This window comes from Papaver somniferum, chromosome 3, assembly GCF_003573695.1.
Source record: "Papaver somniferum cultivar HN1 chromosome 3, ASM357369v1, whole genome shotgun sequence".
NCBI classification, from domain to species: domain Eukaryota; kingdom Viridiplantae; phylum Streptophyta; class Magnoliopsida; order Ranunculales; family Papaveraceae; genus Papaver; species Papaver somniferum.
Window position 1 is genome coordinate 32,660,208 of NC_039360.1, and position 18,522 is coordinate 32,678,729.

General features: G+C 36.2%; 1 protein-coding gene across 1 annotated transcript; it reads left to right on the forward strand.

Moving 5' to 3' along the window:
* Positions 1 to 10,671: 10,671 nt before the first annotated feature.
* LOC113359254 lies at positions 10,672 to 12,272 on the forward strand. Its single transcript, XM_026602920.1, has 2 exons — positions 10,672 to 11,545; positions 11,731 to 12,272. The coding sequence occupies exons 1-2, from the start codon at positions 10,672 to 10,674 to the stop codon at positions 12,270 to 12,272; spliced, it is 1,416 nt and encodes a 471-aa protein (XP_026458705.1).
* The last annotated feature ends 6,250 nt before the right edge of the window (positions 12,273 to 18,522 follow it).

Below are 18,522 nucleotides of genomic sequence, written 5' to 3' on the forward strand. Positions count from 1 at the left end.
GAATCAACTAGACAATCAGACTTAATCAAGAAAATATATCCAGGAACTGTATCTATATTTCTCAATACAATATGCAATCGAACATATAGAAATCTGTGAGCCTGATTGATATGAGAAATAACTTGAACGGTATCAAAAAACCAATATTCAAGTGTCAATCAATTACTACCCAACAAACAAGGTTGGATTTTGATTGAACTATGCACAAACCCGTGATATTTCAATTATATAAAAAAATATAATACGGAAAAAAAATAACACAGGCACCAGAAATTTTGTTAACGAGGAAACCGTAAATGTAGAAAAACCCCGGGTCCTAGTCCATATTTGAACACCACATTGTATTAAGCCGCTACATACACTAGCCTACTACAGGTTAACTTCGGATTGGAATGTAGTTGAGTCTTAACCAATCTCACACTGATCAAGATACAGTCGCGTTCCTTACGCCTCTGAACACCAACAAGAATCTACGCACTTGATTCCCTTAGCTGATCTCACCCATAACTAAGAGTTGCTACGGCCGAAAGTCGAATACTTGTAAACAAATTTGTCTCTCACAGAAATGTCTATTCTGATAGATAAATCCGTCTCCTACATAAGTACATATGAAGTTTTGTTCTGTCTTATGATAAATCAAGGTGCATAGGAACCAATTGATAATCCGATCTTATATTCCCGAAGAGCATCCTAGAAATATCAATTACTTCACAATAACTTAACTATATGGTAGTAGAATAAGTTATTGTGGAATCAGAATGAGACGAAAAGCTTTGTGATTATGTTTTATATCTTACCTATCGGAGATAAATCTCGAGCAAATCTTAAAGAAGAACGTACTCAACACGATAAAATAAGTAAGATCAGTATACGCAACTACAGAGAAAATAGTTGGATCTGTCTTCAGAATCCCAATGAAGTCTTTAAGTCGTTAACCTATAATGGTTTTAGGAAAAACCTAGATAAAAGAGAATTGACTCTAGTCACAACTAGTATCACACATGAGGTGTGGGGATTAGGTTTCCCAGTCGTTAGAGTTCTCTTTTATATATCCTTTCAAATCAGGGTTTGCTAAGTTGGCTTAGAAACAAAGCATTCAATATCCACCGTTAGATGAAAACCTAATTTAAGATGCAAACTAAGTTTACTTGAAACCAAAGTAATATCTTTCCACTGTTAGATGGCCTTAGCTTGTCACACACAATATACTTTCATTTAGATATGGATAACCGTACCTAAACGTGTATATTGAGTTGGCTTAATAATAGTTAACTGAAATTAGCCACATGAACACTTTTGTCTTAACCTCATTGATCAAACAATCTAAAAAATCAACTATGATGATCAATCAATCATGAAAGATAATCAAATGAATCTATTTGTGTTTCATAAACTTATTCAATTGTTGACAATCACATAGAAGTATATATGAACCAATTGAATCAAAATCGGATTGATTCGTAATGTACAAAGTACAAGAATCATTTCATGAAAATTAAGCCACGGTTTACAAAGATTGCATGTCTTATTTCATAAATGTATTTGTTCATGAGTATGTAAACATACTTAACCGATTTTAGAACTTTAACTACTCAGTTTGCAAACGGGTATGCAAACAAAAGTTTCGGACTTTGGTCTTGTCCAACAGTTTGCAAAAGACTATGCAAAATGTCATCCCATACCTAACTCAGGTAGAAATGTTCGCATACTGGTATACAAACTTGATTCTCAGACTTCTCAGTTAAAACCGTTCGCATACTGGTATGCAAACATCGTTTCCGGACCTGAATCATACCAACACAGTTTGTACATTAGGTACGCATACTATGATGTTTGCCAGACATGGGTTTTAGTTCTAAACTCTCATTTCAATCATTGAAACATTTTTAGAAGACGGCAATAGCTGTCTCACACAAACCATTAACTTATAAGAAATTTTCAAGTGATCGAATGATCAATATGAAACTTTCCAAGTCGATATCAAATGATTGTCTCAGACAAATCATGTAAGATATTTCAAGGCAATTTCCACATGATCATCATTTAAATTATTATTTAGTTTCCAAAAAATAAATTATTAGAAACTAAACTCGTCAAGAATAATGATGAATGTAGCAAAAGCAAAAAGATACCAACACATATTTCGATAAATAGATAAGAGAGTTATACTCGGCTCGAAATAACAAATGTGTATGATATGTTTATATAACGACTTTGTCTCATTAGGAGATAAAATAGAATAGAATAAACTTCTGAGTGATAGATAAGTTTTAGTCTCCACATACCTTTTGTTGATGAAGTTCCTTCGAGTTCTTCAGTAGATATTAGTCTTTAGTTGTAAGCGCTGTGAATTCTAAAGATCAACTACACAATCTATCTTAGTCTGAAACTTTTGTAAGCAGATTAGAAATCAAGACTATAGTTTGATCAACTAAACTTGACAAACAAGCTTGAGATAACAACGCTTGAGAGTTCGACAGAATAGTGTTCTAACAGGTTCGAGAACTCAAACGCAAATGAAGTTATAGGAAATATTCAATCCTTTAGGTTCGCGAATTCAAATGCTCAAAAATTCGCATGAGAATTTTTCTTATAATAGGTCCGCGAACTCACCCTTTTAGGTTCATAAACTCAACTTACGTTAAGTATCGAGAGAAATTTTCTTCACTATATACAAAACCTCAAATGTCAAAAAGTTCTCAAAAGATATTTCTACAATAGGTTAGTGAACTTACCTATTTAGGTCTGCGAACAAAATTAACTTATTGACTTTAGCTTTTGAGTTTACAAGCAATAGATTCAAAAACTCAAACTATTGAATTCATGCACTCAAGTGAGTGAAAATTATTAGTATTAAACTACCAAAAAAAAAAACTTTACAAACTCAAGAATGAATTGAAAGTTTTTATATTTAAATTAAAACACTTGTGCTTTCTATCAAACTTAGTTTCGAGTTCTCGACAAAAAAAAAACTTGGGAAGTTGAAACATCACCAGACTTAACAAAATCTAATTCGTGATATGTCTTCTTTGATTATGATCATTTACTAAAGTCCTCAACTGTTGCTACATATATATAAATATAATTCAAAAGAAAAGAGTCAGAAAGGAAAGACTAATCTTCGTTTCTTACCTCGATGAAGTTTTTTCAAATTGAAGTCTTCATGTGATCTTCAATTTTTCATTTCTTCTTGAGTAACTTGGAAGATCCTAAGACTTTATTATTTATTCCACTTCAAACTGAAGCTGAATTTAGTAGGCTAAATCAAAATATAGTTTGGCATCCAAACTTGACAACATACTCGACATACCAAGATATGTGGGTTCAAACGAGAATTCACTCTAACATATGTTCTTGAACGAGAATGTAAATACATGTTAACATTTAGTCTTGAGTCGATGAATTCGGATATCGCTTTATTACCTATTATCAGTTTTATGTTTTTTATTTGCATACAAAAAGAATTCGAGGTAATAGTTGTTTACCCATATTAGAATTTGTAAATTCTTCTTTACACATTAAAATTATTTTAATTAAAATTTCCATAAAATCTAACGAAATTTTCAATTTAGAATTTTCAGAACTCCAATATATATATATATATATATATGAGGTAGGATCCATGGACACTCTTAGATGGACAAGGTCAGACAAGATTTGCATCATTTTTTCTGCAAAACCCAAACGACAATGAATTTAATTGTAATATTTTGATGATATGTTCCTCTTATAGGACTATACATTCCTACAAAAAAAAGTGAACCCAATTCGAGATACCAAACCTCACCATCTACCAATCGTATTTTCAAGCGTTAAATTTGAATGACTGATATTCAAAAGGGTAGATGGTCTTTTTATACATCTCGAATTGTGTTCATTTTTTGTAGGAATGTAGATTCTTTTAAGAGGAACATATCATCAAAATATTACACTTAAATTCATTGTCATTTGGGTTTTGCAGAAAAATGACGCAAATCTTGTCTGACCTTGTCCATCTAAGAGTGTGCATGGATCCTCCCACTATATATATATATATATATATATATATATATATATATATATATATATATAGATAGATAGATTGAGATAGACAGATTGAGCCGCTTTTAAATTTTTGAAGAAAAATGTTACATATTTTTTTAAAAAGTTAGTTTATACATGCGAAATTTATAGCATCATTTATTCTCTTGCATTTGATTATTTGCATCCGAATAGTTATTTTTCATGTAAAATTTTATTTAAGTACATGAATACATTTACTATTCTCAGTACTACTAATTTAATAGTCAAAATATGTCTCACGTGTGAAAAACACAATGTATCACTATACGAACTTTTGTTTTTGTTGATGAATACTTTTACATGTACTTTTTTCAGTGCAATATGCCTTATTTTATTTTCGTATAAGTATATTTTTCGAATGTAATATTATTATGAATTTGGACATTTTGTAACCATTTTTAAGAAATAAATTCCTTAATTTCAAATAATTCATATATAAAACAAATATCAGTTTGAAATGTTAATTATTTTTTGTAAAACCAAGAAACGAAAATATTCATATATATATATATATATATATATATATATTAGATATAGGTAAATATTCAAAGGAGGGGTCGAAATGTTGTTTGGTGGAAAGCCATTCTTTAAAGGTTGTGTGTGCAATTTTTGTTTTTTTTATTTCTATCGTACTCAGAAGAATTCAAATCTCCATTAATTCAAGAAGAAACTCTGAAAAGAAAAATAGAAGAGAAAGCTAGATAGAGAAAGAAAAAAAAAAAGAAAATATCAAGTGAAACATTTCTCTCTCCCCGATGCACCTGACTTGTATTTCAGATATCTACTCACACTAGCCACATGGGAATGCGATCAAGTTGCGATTAAAAAGAGTGTGGTATCTTTCATTTTCAGTTTTTTTTACCACTAATTTGTAGTTGGATCAGAATTTGTGTGGATGTGGTATTTATAGATTAGTAAAAATATTTGGTTGAGGCGTGGGTGTTTTGGCTATGACACGTGCTTGTAAATATGTGACAAGATTTTATTGTTTTGTACATGTTCATAGATTTGGTCCATTTGTAGCATACAAAAAATTTGGTAGAGTCGTGGGTGTTTTGGTAGTTCAACACGTGCAAGTTCGGTAAAATTTTGGGTTAAATGAAACCCTAACTAAATTTAATTCTGTTTTTGTGTAATTAGATAAATACAATTGTAATTAGCTATACTTAACAAAAGCTAATTCGTGATATGAACCTCTTTGATCATGATCATTTATTAAAGTCCTCAAATTTTGCTACATATATATAAATAGAATTAAAAAGAAAAGAGTCAGAAAGGAAAGACCAACCATTGTTTCTTACCTCGATGAAGTTTCTTCAAATTGAAGTCTTCACGTGATCTTCGATTTTTCATTCTTCTTGAGTAACTTGGAAGATCTAAGACTCTATTATACATTCTACTGCAAACTGGAGATGACTTTAACAGGCTAAATCAAAATATAGTTTGGAATCCAAACTTGACAACATACTCGACATACCAAGGTATGTGGGTTCGAACGATCATTCACTCTAACACACGTTCTTGAACAAGATTGTAAATATATGTTAATATTTATGATTAAGTCGATGAATTCGGATATTGTTGTATTACCTATTATCAGACATATGTTTATTATTCGCATACAAAAATAATTCGAGGTAATAGGTGTTTACCCATATTACAAACTGTAAATTCTAATTTACACATTAAAAAAAATTAATTAACATTTCCATAAAATCCAAAGAGATTTTCAATTTAGGTTTTGCAGCACCAAATTTATATATATAAGGATTGATCCACTTTTAAATTATTGAAGAAAAATGCTATATATTTTTAAAAATATAGTTTACACATGCAAAATTTATCACATGATTTATTCTCTTGCATTTTATTATTCGCATATGAAAATTTTTTTGCACGTAATTTTTTTTTTTAAGTATATGAATACATTTACTATTCGCAGTACTACTAATTTAATAGTCAAAATGTGTGTCACGTGTGAAAAATACAATGTGTCATTATACAAACTTTTGTTTTTGTTTGATGAATATATTTTTACACATATGAAAAGTGCATAATTCCTATGATTTTAGTGTTCATTTTATACCCGTTTTAACTATTATTCTTGCATGTATTCTTGTTACTCTTGCTTTCTCTTATTTGTCTCTATTAAGTGAATCATCCAAAAATGAGATACAAAGTGCTAAAAATAGATAAGAGGAGAAGTACGACAATTTCCCAAGCCAAAGAGAAGTGAAAGAAGTGCGACGAAATGGAGCAAAAGTGCTCAATATCCAGAGACGAGACAAATACCAAGATTAACTCATTCAAATTCAGGATTTCTTATAACCATCTTCAATAGAATTCAATTACAATATGAATGCAAAAATAATGAGGTCATTCCTACTTCGGACGAAGAAGTTATGGGCAAAACAAGCTTATCGAATATGGACGTCTACAGGAGGGTACGTGTACTGGGTGTGTGTACCATCACAACTCAGGAATTTCTTGAACATATGGTACGCGTACCTGGTGTACATACTAAAAAGTTCCTGGAAACTTTTTTAAAGGAGGGTACATGTAACATGAAGGCCAAAATCCGTGAATTATCTTTTAGGTCTTTCTTTCATAGCTTAGGGTCGGGTTCCTAAACCGACTTAGATATTTGAAGACCAGGAAATTTAAACCTATGCAAATGGGTATTAGGCTATGTAAAGATGGATCACTAAATTGTAAGTCTTGGAGAGAAGAAACTACACACGGATTGAAAGCTAGGGTTTCAGAGCGGTTCTTCAGTCGTAACGATATCTCTTTACTTTTATTATATGTATATCATGGATTTTTCTAAATCTATGATTAGATAAACACCTACTTATTGAGGATGAATTCTAAGTTCTAAATAATATTTTATTTAGTATATGAATCTATTTTTATTTCTTCGTATGATTATCGTTTGTGTTTACTGTTAGGAATGTTTATGATTGATTGATAGATTGTTTATCGATTTAATCTATTGATAGTAAGTGTTAGAGCACTGCTCGATCGAACTCGCAAGCGTTGATATATCAATCTTGTTTGTCAAGTTTAGTTGATCAAAACTATAGTCTTGATTTCTAGTCTACTTATTGAAGTTTCAGACTAGGATAGATTGTGTAGTTGAGCTTTAGAATTCACGACGCTTACAACTGAAGACGAAGATCTATTGAAGAACTCGGAGGAACTTCATCAACAAAAGGTATGTGGAGATTAAAACTTATCTATCACTCAGAAGTCTATTTTATTCTATTTTATCTCTTATTAAGACAAAGTCGTATAATCATATAGACTTTCATATCATACACATTTTTTATTTCGAGCTAAGTATAACTCGCTTATCTATCTCTCGAAATATGTGTTGGTAGCTTTTTGATTTATCTACATTCATCGTTATTCTTGAAGAGTTTAATTGGAAACAATTTATTTGTTGGAACCTAAATAATAAGTTAAAAGATGATAATGTGGAAATTTCCTTGAAACATCTTACATGATTTATGTGAGACAATCATTTGATGCCGACTTGGAAAGTTTCAAAGTGACCATTATTCGATCACTTGAAAATTACTTATAAGCTAATGGTTTTTGTGAGACATCCATTTTTATCTTCTAAGAATGTTTTAATGATTGAAATGGGAGTTTAAAACTAAAGCCCATGTCTAGATACATCACAGTACGCGTACCTAGTGTACAAACTGTGTTGGGATGATTCAGGTCCGAAAACCAAGTTTTCATACCAGTATGCGAGCGGTTTTAACTGAGAAGTCCTGGAACCAAGTTTGCATACCAATATGTGAACGGTTCCGCCTGAGTTATGTCCGAGATGACAATTTTCATTCCCGTTTGCAAACTGTTAGACAAGACCAAAGTCTGAAACATTAGTTTGCATAGCCGTTTGCAACCTGAGTGGTTGAAGTTCTAAAATCGGTTGAGTTTGTTTACATAATCATGAACAGTACATTTATGAAATAAGGAATTCAATATTTGCAAACCGTGGCTTTATATTCATGAACTGATTCTTGTACTTTGTACATTACGAATAAATCTGATTTTGCTTCAATTGGATCATATATACTTCTATGTGATTGTAAACAATTGAACAACTCTTTGAAATACAATTAGATTCATTTGATTATATTTCATGATTGATGGATTATTATAGTTGATCTATATGTGTTAGATGAATGTGGTTAAGATAAAAGTGTTCACGTGGCTAACTTCGGTTAACTGTTATGGAACCAACTCAATATACACGTTTAGGTATAGTTACCCACATCTAAATGAAAGTATATTTCATTTGTGTGTGACAAGCTAAGACCATATAACGGTGGAGAGATGTTGCTTTTGTTTCAAGCAAACTTAGCTTGTATCTTATATCAGGTTTTCATCTAACAGTTAATATTGAATGGTTTGTTTCTAACCTAACTTATCAAACCCTGGTTTGAAAGGCTATATAACGGAGAACTCTAGTAACTGGGAAACCTAATCTCCACACCTCATGTGTGATGGTAGTTGCGACGAGAGTCGATTCTCCTTTAACTTAGGTTTTTCCTAAAACCATTATAGGTTAACGACTTAAAGACTTCAGTGGGATTCTGAAGCCAGATCCAACCATTTTCTCCGTAGTTGTGTATTTTGATCTTACTTGTTCTATCATGTTGAGTACTATCTTCTCTAAGATTTTCTCGAGATTTATCTCCAATAGGTAAGATATAAAAAGTAATCACAAAGCTCTTCATCTTATTCGTTGTGATTCCACAATAACTTTTTCTACTACCATATAGTTAAGTTATTACGAGGTGATTGATATTTCTAGGATGTTCTTCGGGAATATGAGACTAGATTATCAATTGGCTCCTGTACACCTTGATTTATCATAACACGGAACAAAAATTCATAGGTACTTCTGTGGGAGACATATTTATCTATAAGAATAGACATTTCTATGGGAAACAGATTTGTTTATAAGTCTTCGAATTTGGATCATAGCAACTATTAGTTGTGGGTGAGATCAGCTAAGGGAATCAAGTGCGTAGACATCTGCTGGGATTCAAAGGCGTAAGGAACGCGACTGTACCTTGATCAGTGTGAGATTGGTTAGGGATCAACTACATTTCAGGACGAAGTTAACTTGTAGTAGGCTAGTGTCTGTAGCGGCTTAATACAGTATGGTGTTCAAATCTGGACTAGGTCCTGGGGTTTTTCTTCATTAGCGGTTTCCTCGTTAACAAAATTTCTGGTGTTTGTGTTATTTCTTTTCCGCAAAATATTTATTTATGTAATTGAAATATCACAGGTTGTGCGTAGTTCAATCCATTGAGAAATCCAACCTTGTTTGTTGGGTAGTAATTAATTGACACTTGACCATTGGTTTTTGATACTGTTCAAGTTATTTTTCATATCAATCAGGCTCATAGATTTCTATCTGTTCGATTGCAGATTGTTGAGAAATAGAGATACAACTCCTGGATAAATTTCCTTGATTGACTCTGACTGTCTAGTTGATTCTCAAGGAATTATATTAGAGTTAGTCCATTCATATTTCTAAGCAAAATATTGGCTGTGGTTTTTAGACCCCCGTTTTTCAATTGGTATCAGAGCAGGAAAACATGCTAAGACCTCATAAATCTGTGTTTGTAGCAATCTGATTTCTGTGGACAAAAGTTTATCTCACGTTAAACACAAAAAGATATCCTCCAAAGTTTTTGATTATGCCAACTGTCTGGGGCTTACCTCAAAGGATAAACCGTTAGCTTATTCTTCCGAATCCTGAGGTGAAAAACTTTTTCTATCAGATTCTGATAACATACCCTATAAAGTGACATTTGATACTACGTCAGAATCTGAAATGGATCTCACTAGAACTTTAAAAAAATCTGCTGAGATTATTGATGTTCAAGTCTCTAAAATCAGATCTCTTGAAGAAAAATATGCTCAGCTCACCTATGAACTTGAGAAGTCTCTTGAATGAGAATGTGAACTCTATTGTATATTCGAGTCTTTTTCTAACAATATCGAAAATCTTATTCAAGAAACTATTCTAGAACGTGAAAATATTAGTATGCTTGAAGATACTGTTAAAGAAGACTCGATACTCAAAGGGTCACTTATGGGGTTATTCAAACTGCTGATGCAAACAAGGGGAAGCATGTAACAAAACTAAATTTTTCATATTTATTTCACAAGAATTTCACTTTCTTTCTATTCATTAATTACCGCAGCATTTATTGGTTTTCTATTTCATCAGTGATCTTTACATTCTTAATTTCAGTTCCTATCATTTTTTATTTAGTTCCAGCATTAATTATTAGAACCTATAGCATTCATTACATTCTATTAAACTGCATTAATCATCTACGTGCATGATTTATTTATCAAATTAGTTTTGTACACAACTCTAAGTACTTGCATGACATCATTAAAAATAAGTTAAAGTCTAGAAATTTCATATTATCAATTCTTTTCATCATGAAAGTAGTTTCTTGGAATGTTCAAGGCCTCAACTCCCCTTCTACTAAATATCATCTAGGAGATATTATAAGAACTCAAAACCCAGACATCATTTTTCTCTGTGAAACAAAAATAAATGAGGATAAAATGAGAACCTTATTGGCTCCTTTTAGATACCCTAACATTATATATCTACAACCAGTTGGACGCTCAGGTGGATTAGTACTCATGTGGAAAAATGGATTTGTCTGTGATATAGTTGGTTCTGATGATAACATGTTTCGTGCAATTGTTCAAAGTAACCCAAATGAACAGGAATGGCTTTTCTCTTGTATGTATGGATATTGTGATTATAGTAAAAAGAAGAATCAATGGGAATTCATCAAAGATATTGGTTCTAACATCAATCAATCTTGGGTGTTACTGGGAGATCTTAACTTTCATCTTCAAGATAATACTTCTCATGATTCTTCTTCTTCATATGGTTTAGTAAATTCTATACTTCATGAAATTGGCTTAGAAGATCTGGGTTTTATTGGCAGAGATCATACTTGGACAAATAATAATCTTGGTACAGGTAATAGAAGGTCCAGAATTGATATGGCCCTTGTCAATGCTGATTGGAATTCTCAGTTTCAAGACTCAAATCTTCTCCATCTAACACAACATTGGAGTGATCATTGCCCAATAATGTTAGTCACAGATTACTCCTTTCCAAATCTGTGGAAGCCATTTAAATTCTTTTTCACATGGTTAAATGACTCAAGTTGCTCTACTGAGATATCAAAATCTTGGGAGAAAGAAGTTCATGGCTCACCAGGTCATAAATTCATTAAGAGATTACAATTCACTAGAGCTGCACTCTCCAAATGGAATAAACAACACTTTGGAAACATTAACCACAATGTGGATAATCTGCAACAAGAACTAGATGAAATTCAGAAGCTGCCTTTTTCCAGAGAAAACACTATCAAAGCTGAAGATGTAAGTAAAGAGTTAAACAAATGGCATCAGATACAAAGTGAGTATAATAAACAGAAGTCTAGATACAATTTTGTGAAATATATGTACTAGAACACAAAGTACTTCCACACTTTAACAAAAATAAAAAGAGCAAGAAATAATATTGACTCTTGAGAGACAATAATGGTTCTTGGGTTCATACAAGAGAAGATATCTCTACTCTGCTTACTTCCCATTTTAAAGACATTAGTACCTCTACTTCACCCGTTATTGAAGAGAAACATTACTCTATACTGCCTAATGTCATTTCAGATGAAGATAATAGAAGATTACTATTTATTCCAACTGATGAAGAAGTTTTAAAAACTCTTAAAAGTATAGAGAACTGGTCTGTACCTGGCCCTGAAGGTTTCCAAGATGGTTTCTACAAATCTCAATGGAATACAATTGGACCAGATTTGTGTGAAATGGTAAAAAGGTTCTTCACCACTAAACACTTATCAAAGCATCTTAACAAGACTTTCATTTCATTAATTCCCAAGAAGAGTAAAACAAAATCTCCTTTAGAATTCAGACTAATTGGTTTATGTAACACTTCATACAAGATCATTTCCAAGATTTTAGTTAATAGGATGAAGCCATTTATGGACTCAATCATTTCTCCTTACCAAGCTGCATATGTTTCTGGTAGATTGATAAATGATAACACCATCATTTCCCATGAACTAATTCGTTCAATGAAGAGGAAAAAAGGTGAAAGTGGATGGTTAGGCTCTCAAGATTGATATGTAAAAATCATTTGATAGGCTTGAATGGCCTTTTCTCTTGAAAATCCTTACTAGTTTTGGTTTTTGTGAAGAATGGTGCCAGTTGATCCATCAATGTATAAGTAATACCTCTTTATCTGTTCTTCTTAATGGCTCTCCATGTGATTCATTTAATCCTTCAAGAGGAATAACACAAGGTGACCCTCTCTCACCTTATATATTCATTTTAGCAATGGAATGGTTTTCAAGGAGAATGGTGGCTTCCCAACAAGATAAGAGTATTAAAGGAATCTCACCTGCAAGAGTTGCTCCTCCTATCAATCACTTACTCTTTGCAGATGATTGCCTTATATTCACTCATGCAAATTTAACCAGTGTGACTAGTCTACTTCAAGTTTTGAATGACTTCAGTTCACAATCTGGTCAGGTCATTAATTTTGACAAGTCCTCAGTTTATTTCAGTGGCAATATGGATCCTAGCTCTTGTGATACTTGTTGATGGTGATTTTAGTTCAGGGATAAAATCGTAAAACCAAATTTAATATATGCTGACATCCTGCAAAGGATAAAGCCATTTGATAAGCGATGAGCGCAGAAAACCTCTCGCGTTATTTATTTGAAGCAATTCAACAAATATACAAAATTCACCCAGAATGGTGCATGTAGAAACAATCCCAAATATTCTGTGTATTTATATCATTATTAATTAATGCATGAGTTTCCTTGTATTTCCTGTGTTGTTCTCACCAGGACTCTCTTTATTGGTGCGGCATGACTAGAGCTGGCAAACAAGCCAAAACCCGCGGGTTAACCCGTGCCCGGCCCGTGAAAACCCGAACCCGGCCCGGCTGGTTTCAAAACAAGCCGGGTTCGGGTTGGAGAAATGCCGGCTTGTGAGTAAACGGGTTAACCCGTCCCGGCCCGGGAACCCGCGGGTTGAACCCGTAAACCCGTAATTTGATCTCATTTTAGGATGGGCGCTAAACTATTAAACCTAACGATGCTGCACTAACTTTTAAACAACGTTGCACAAAGTTTCCAAAAAGGTTGACTAAGGAAGTGAAATTAGTTAATCTGTTAGTGGAGTTACTTTAACGTAGAGTTTTCAATTGTAAAAAATGTACCTCGCCCTTATTAACAGCATCCAAGGCTGGTAGCTGGACAATTTTTTGGACTTTGCTGTCCATGGCAACAAAAAATGCGGTGCCCGATGAGTCTTCAACTTCCAATCTAAGAAGGTATCCGCATAACACACGGACCAAACAACTGTCAGTAGATGTCAGTTTCAGTTGGTAGGAACAGGTAATAATTTAGCATTGAATAATGGCCAGAACCTGGGAACCGGTTCGTCTATTTGGACCTTGCAGCTAGGGCACCAATGGTCCCCCGTGTTTCCATCAACAATTCTTCCAGTAACATCATTTTTATATAAACCTTCCATCAACACCTCCACTTACTTCAATCGTTATGAGTTCACGCCTAAATCAAACGTTGCTGTTGCCGGCTCTCGGATCAACTGGCTAATATTTTCATGTTAGGGATTGTTGATTATATAGTGTTTGTTTTTAGCTAAATAATGGCTCCAAAATTTGATCTCATTTAGGATATGTTCTTAAGGTATAAAACGGGCGGGCTAACCCGTGAACCCGCGGGTTAAACCCGTTACGGGCACGGGTTGAAGAAATGACAACCCGTGGAGAATTTCAACCCGCGGGTTTCAACCCGTATCAACCCGAACCCGTGGAACCCGCAACGGGCAAGCCCCGGCCCGCCCGTTTGCCAGCTCTAGGCATGACGACTGAGTGTTTACTCTCAGCAGAGTAACACGAATCTCCAAGTGTCAATAGTGAGGTATGAACGAAATAACCGCAGGCCATACCATTCTCTAAACAAGAGGACCCTGTGTCGGTGCGCTTATTAGCCAGATCTAGCATGTTTAATTCCCTAAAGGAAATCTGGACTGTCCATGTCAGTCTCAGAAACGATCGCGGCCACGCAAGTTGGACGCATAATTTAACTAGCCTAGACGAACCCTAACATGAGCAGGAAATCACCGTGATGTTCACCGTCGGGCCCTCCTATGCCCTAGCCGGTCGAACACCACGCTATACCCCTAACGCCTGTCAAACACCGACCCCAAAGAGGGATGGCCGCGTTGCTTTGGGGAAGGCTCAAACGAGCAAGACCGCTCAAAGCAGTCTTAAAATTATCATGATCGTCTAACTTCACCAGCCTGGTTGGACGGATTAGATCATCCCACGATTGATCAATGAAGAGCTAATGCACATATTATCGGTCCCACTACTCACCCACCTGATCGGTTTTCTCACGACCTAGCCCTAGAGCAATGAACACTTGCTCGAAGTATGGATGACGTGATGCTTAAAGGGTCGCGAAAATCCCATTAGAGTCTTAAATCGATCACAACCATCTAACTTCACCAGCATGTTTGGATGGTTTAGATCACGCCAAGGACCATTGGGAAGGAACACATAAGTTCACCGTCGTCCCAACATGGGCCCCGCACGGTCGGTCTCCCTAAATGAGGAGCATAGCCTGCCAAACCGTTTGGCCAAAGTTGCGCACGCGTGACTGATCCAAAACCCTAATTAGGGTTTGTGGCATTACATATATGTCGCAGTTTGATCATGACCATCCATCTTCGCCATCTCGGATACAGGGTATATATATAGACTAAGGAGGTCCGAAGAGCATCAACATGATCACTGTGGGCCTACCTGCGCATGTAACCAGTCGGCCAAGGTGGGCCATGGCCAGGCACCTCGAAACACGCGCCCAAAGATGGCATGTCGTGGCCTCCTAAAATTATTTGCGTCAAAGGATTTCTGTCGCAAATTGATCAAGGCCAATCACCTTTGCCAGACAAATTGAGTGGCCTAGATTGCACCTCCGCGAGACAGAGTGGCATGGACTTGTACACCGGCAAGCCGTCTACAGCATGCCCGGTCGGTCCCACCAAAAACTTTGTCCATGCTTGATTTCGGTCAAGCTAAAGAGTGATGCTTGTGCACCTATTTAAAACCTTAAAATCCATCAACAGTCGCAAACATGTGAAGCAAATCATCTCGTCCGTCCAACTTTGCCAGCTTGGTCGGACAACCTAGGCTAAGAGTTAAACAGCCAATGAGACACCTTGGTGATCACCATCTGTCACTCTACCACAGGGAGTGATCGGCCAAGGGATGGCCCGCCCATGCAGCCTTCAAACAATCCCTTGAAGATGTTATAACATGATGCTATTTTAAGACGCTTAATCCGTGACTTACTCTATTAAGCTTTAAAACAGCGGTGCTTCATACATATTGATCATATTCGATGCATTATATGCATCGAATATACACGATATTTTATGAATATCGATTTCTTAAATAACTTAGTTATATAACCTAATAGCATCATGTGCTATTTACTGCGGGTCTCACAACTCGAGACATCAAACATGTCACAAACTGGGGGATACTTACTGGGGTATTGGTCTGGCGATTTATAGCGTGTGGCGTGCAACGCGCGCATATATAAGAACGTGTGAGGAGGCATGGACGGTTAAGATGATGAGGTAAGTGGGATAAGACGTGATATTGCAATCACCTACACGACCCCACTACTCCATCACTCAACTTCCTCCACTTCCTACGAGATGAGGGTTTGCACTCAATGACTTGTATAAATAGGTCATTCGCCTATTTCCAAACAACACGAAAAACACAGAAAAACCAAGTGTTGCCATCCGTATCCAGAAAACATCCAGAGCTGATTGGTTACATTATTGCAATCCAGTTCATCATTCTGATACAAGTCATAAACAGCCAACACCTTCACAATCTCAACACCTTCTTCGCTTCCCTCCCTAAGATCAGCCCTATCTCGTTCACTTTGTGATCGAAGCAAGTCTAGAACGACCATTTCTTAGTTTAGGCCATAATTGTATAGATTGATCTCTTGAATCAAAAAGCACTCCCGTGCAGTGCATTTGTTTTTGTTTAGATTCATTTCTCATCCACGCACACCCAAAATTACCAAAACCAGCAGAAATAGTTTTCACCCATAAATAATTGGCGACAACAGTGGGAGATTAATCAATCGGTTGTGAAGTCAATTTATTCAATACCCAATCCCATTTGAATGATTTCAAAATGGTTGGTCTTAGGTCTGCCCCAACAACTTCAAATCTCGGTCGAAGTTCCTCGAATGGAGATACCCCTCTTTCCAACGGTGTATCTGATGGTGTAACCGGAAGAATCCAAACATTGATCTAATTAGCACAGGTGCAGGAAATTCACACGAAGAACATGGACCTGATCAAAGAAGCGATAAACAACATACTCGATCTCCTCATCAAGATGACATCAAATATGAGCGGTCATGTCACGGAGACTTCTACACTGGGGACTAATCCTCACAACGATCCTCCTCAAGTCAATAGTTTCACTATGAACTAGAGGCCAGTGGATCAGGAAGCGGCTTCTCTAGTAGAAAGTTTATACAAACTTTTACACCTCTCGAAGAATCAGCGGGCGGAGACGTTTGCTGCAATCAACCAGATAGCCCTGGACGTGCATTTAACTCCTCTACGTCCAGAAACCTTGAAAACACCAGAGATGTCTGTGAATAATGTCACATTTACAGAAGATGACATGATGGTGGAAGAAGGTCACAACCGGTCCCTACACGTAACTGCACGCATCAAGGATTCAGAGTTCAAGAGGGCCCTCGTCGACACGGGAGCATCTTCGAATGTGATTATTCTCAAGACTCTCAGGACGGTCAAGGTTCACCCAGGAAAGATCGTACGAAAGCCTACCACGATGACAGACTTTGAAGGAAATCAAACCAACACGTACGGGTATGTCAATCTGAATTTATCTGTAGGACCCGTCCAGTCAAAGGTGAAATTCGAAGTCATATAAAAGGATCCGGACTACCATATGATACTGGGGAGACCGTGGCTTCATGACAATAGGATTTTCCCTTCGACGTATCATCAGTGCCCGAAGGCTATACTGAATAAAGAAGTCGTTCGTATTCCTGCATCGTTGTCTCCTTACGCACCGATATGTGGAGTGGAATTGTTTGAACCAAGAGAAGCTCCGCGGGAAGAATCAGACAAAGTTCATTGCATCCCACTCCCCACGTGGGCGTCAATCCAGGAGGAGGACCGACTTGCATCATTGAGGGTTAAGCCCCACGATGCATCTTTGTTGACAAGACGTTCTTCTTCATCCGGTGAAGCCGCGACCCATGTTCACACTAAGAGGGAGCGAACTTTTTTGGCGAGCCGTGATCAGAAAGGGAAAACTGTGTACCGACACTGTTGTTAGCAATTAGCGGGGGAGACTGTTACCCAGTTTCTCCGCCCAATGGAATGCTACAACAACGACAAACCACAGGAAGAGGTGCTGGATGCTCCACGAAAGCTGCAAGATGGCACCAATTCCACAACTGATGAGATCGAAATTGTTAACATCGGGAATTAGGAATCTCCTAGGCCTATCTCCACCAGCTCAATCTTGTGTACGGATGAACGCACGAAGCTCGTGGAACATCTTAAAGAGTACCGGGACATATTCGCTTGGACGTATGGAGAAATTCCCGGTTTAGATAAAAAATTGGTCACCCATCATCTACATGTCATACCTGGATCCAAGCCGGTTAAATAGTCTCCGAGGCATTTCAGACACGAGGTAGAAGAGCAAATCAAGACCGAGATTCATAAGTTGCTAAATGCTGGCTTCATCAAACCCATTCATCATCCAACCTGGTTGTCTAATGTAGTTCCAGTAAAAAAGAAAAATGGACAGATCATGTGCTGCGTGGATTTCAAAGTCTTGAACAGATGCTGCCCCAAAGATGATTTTCCTCTACCTAACATCGACATGTTAGTGGATGCCACCAACGGACACGACGTGTTCTCCTTCATGGATGGATATATCGGCTACAATCAGATAAGGATGTATGAGCATGACTCGAGTGACTGCTGAGGGAATCAAAGTGGACCCATCCAAGACCCAAGTTGTCCTCACGATGCTGCCTCCTCGAACTATGACGGAAATCCAAAGCTTCATAGGAAAGCAAGCGTTTCGAAAGATTCAACGAATATTGTCATTTCCAAATCATCATAAAGATTTCGCTTATTATATCAGACCGGATGAGAGCGAGCCCGGGACATCTTCAGATCTACTGGAGCCGACACCTCAAGGGAGCATCCTCAAGAAGATAGTGATGTCTGCATCATCATGTCGAGAAAGAA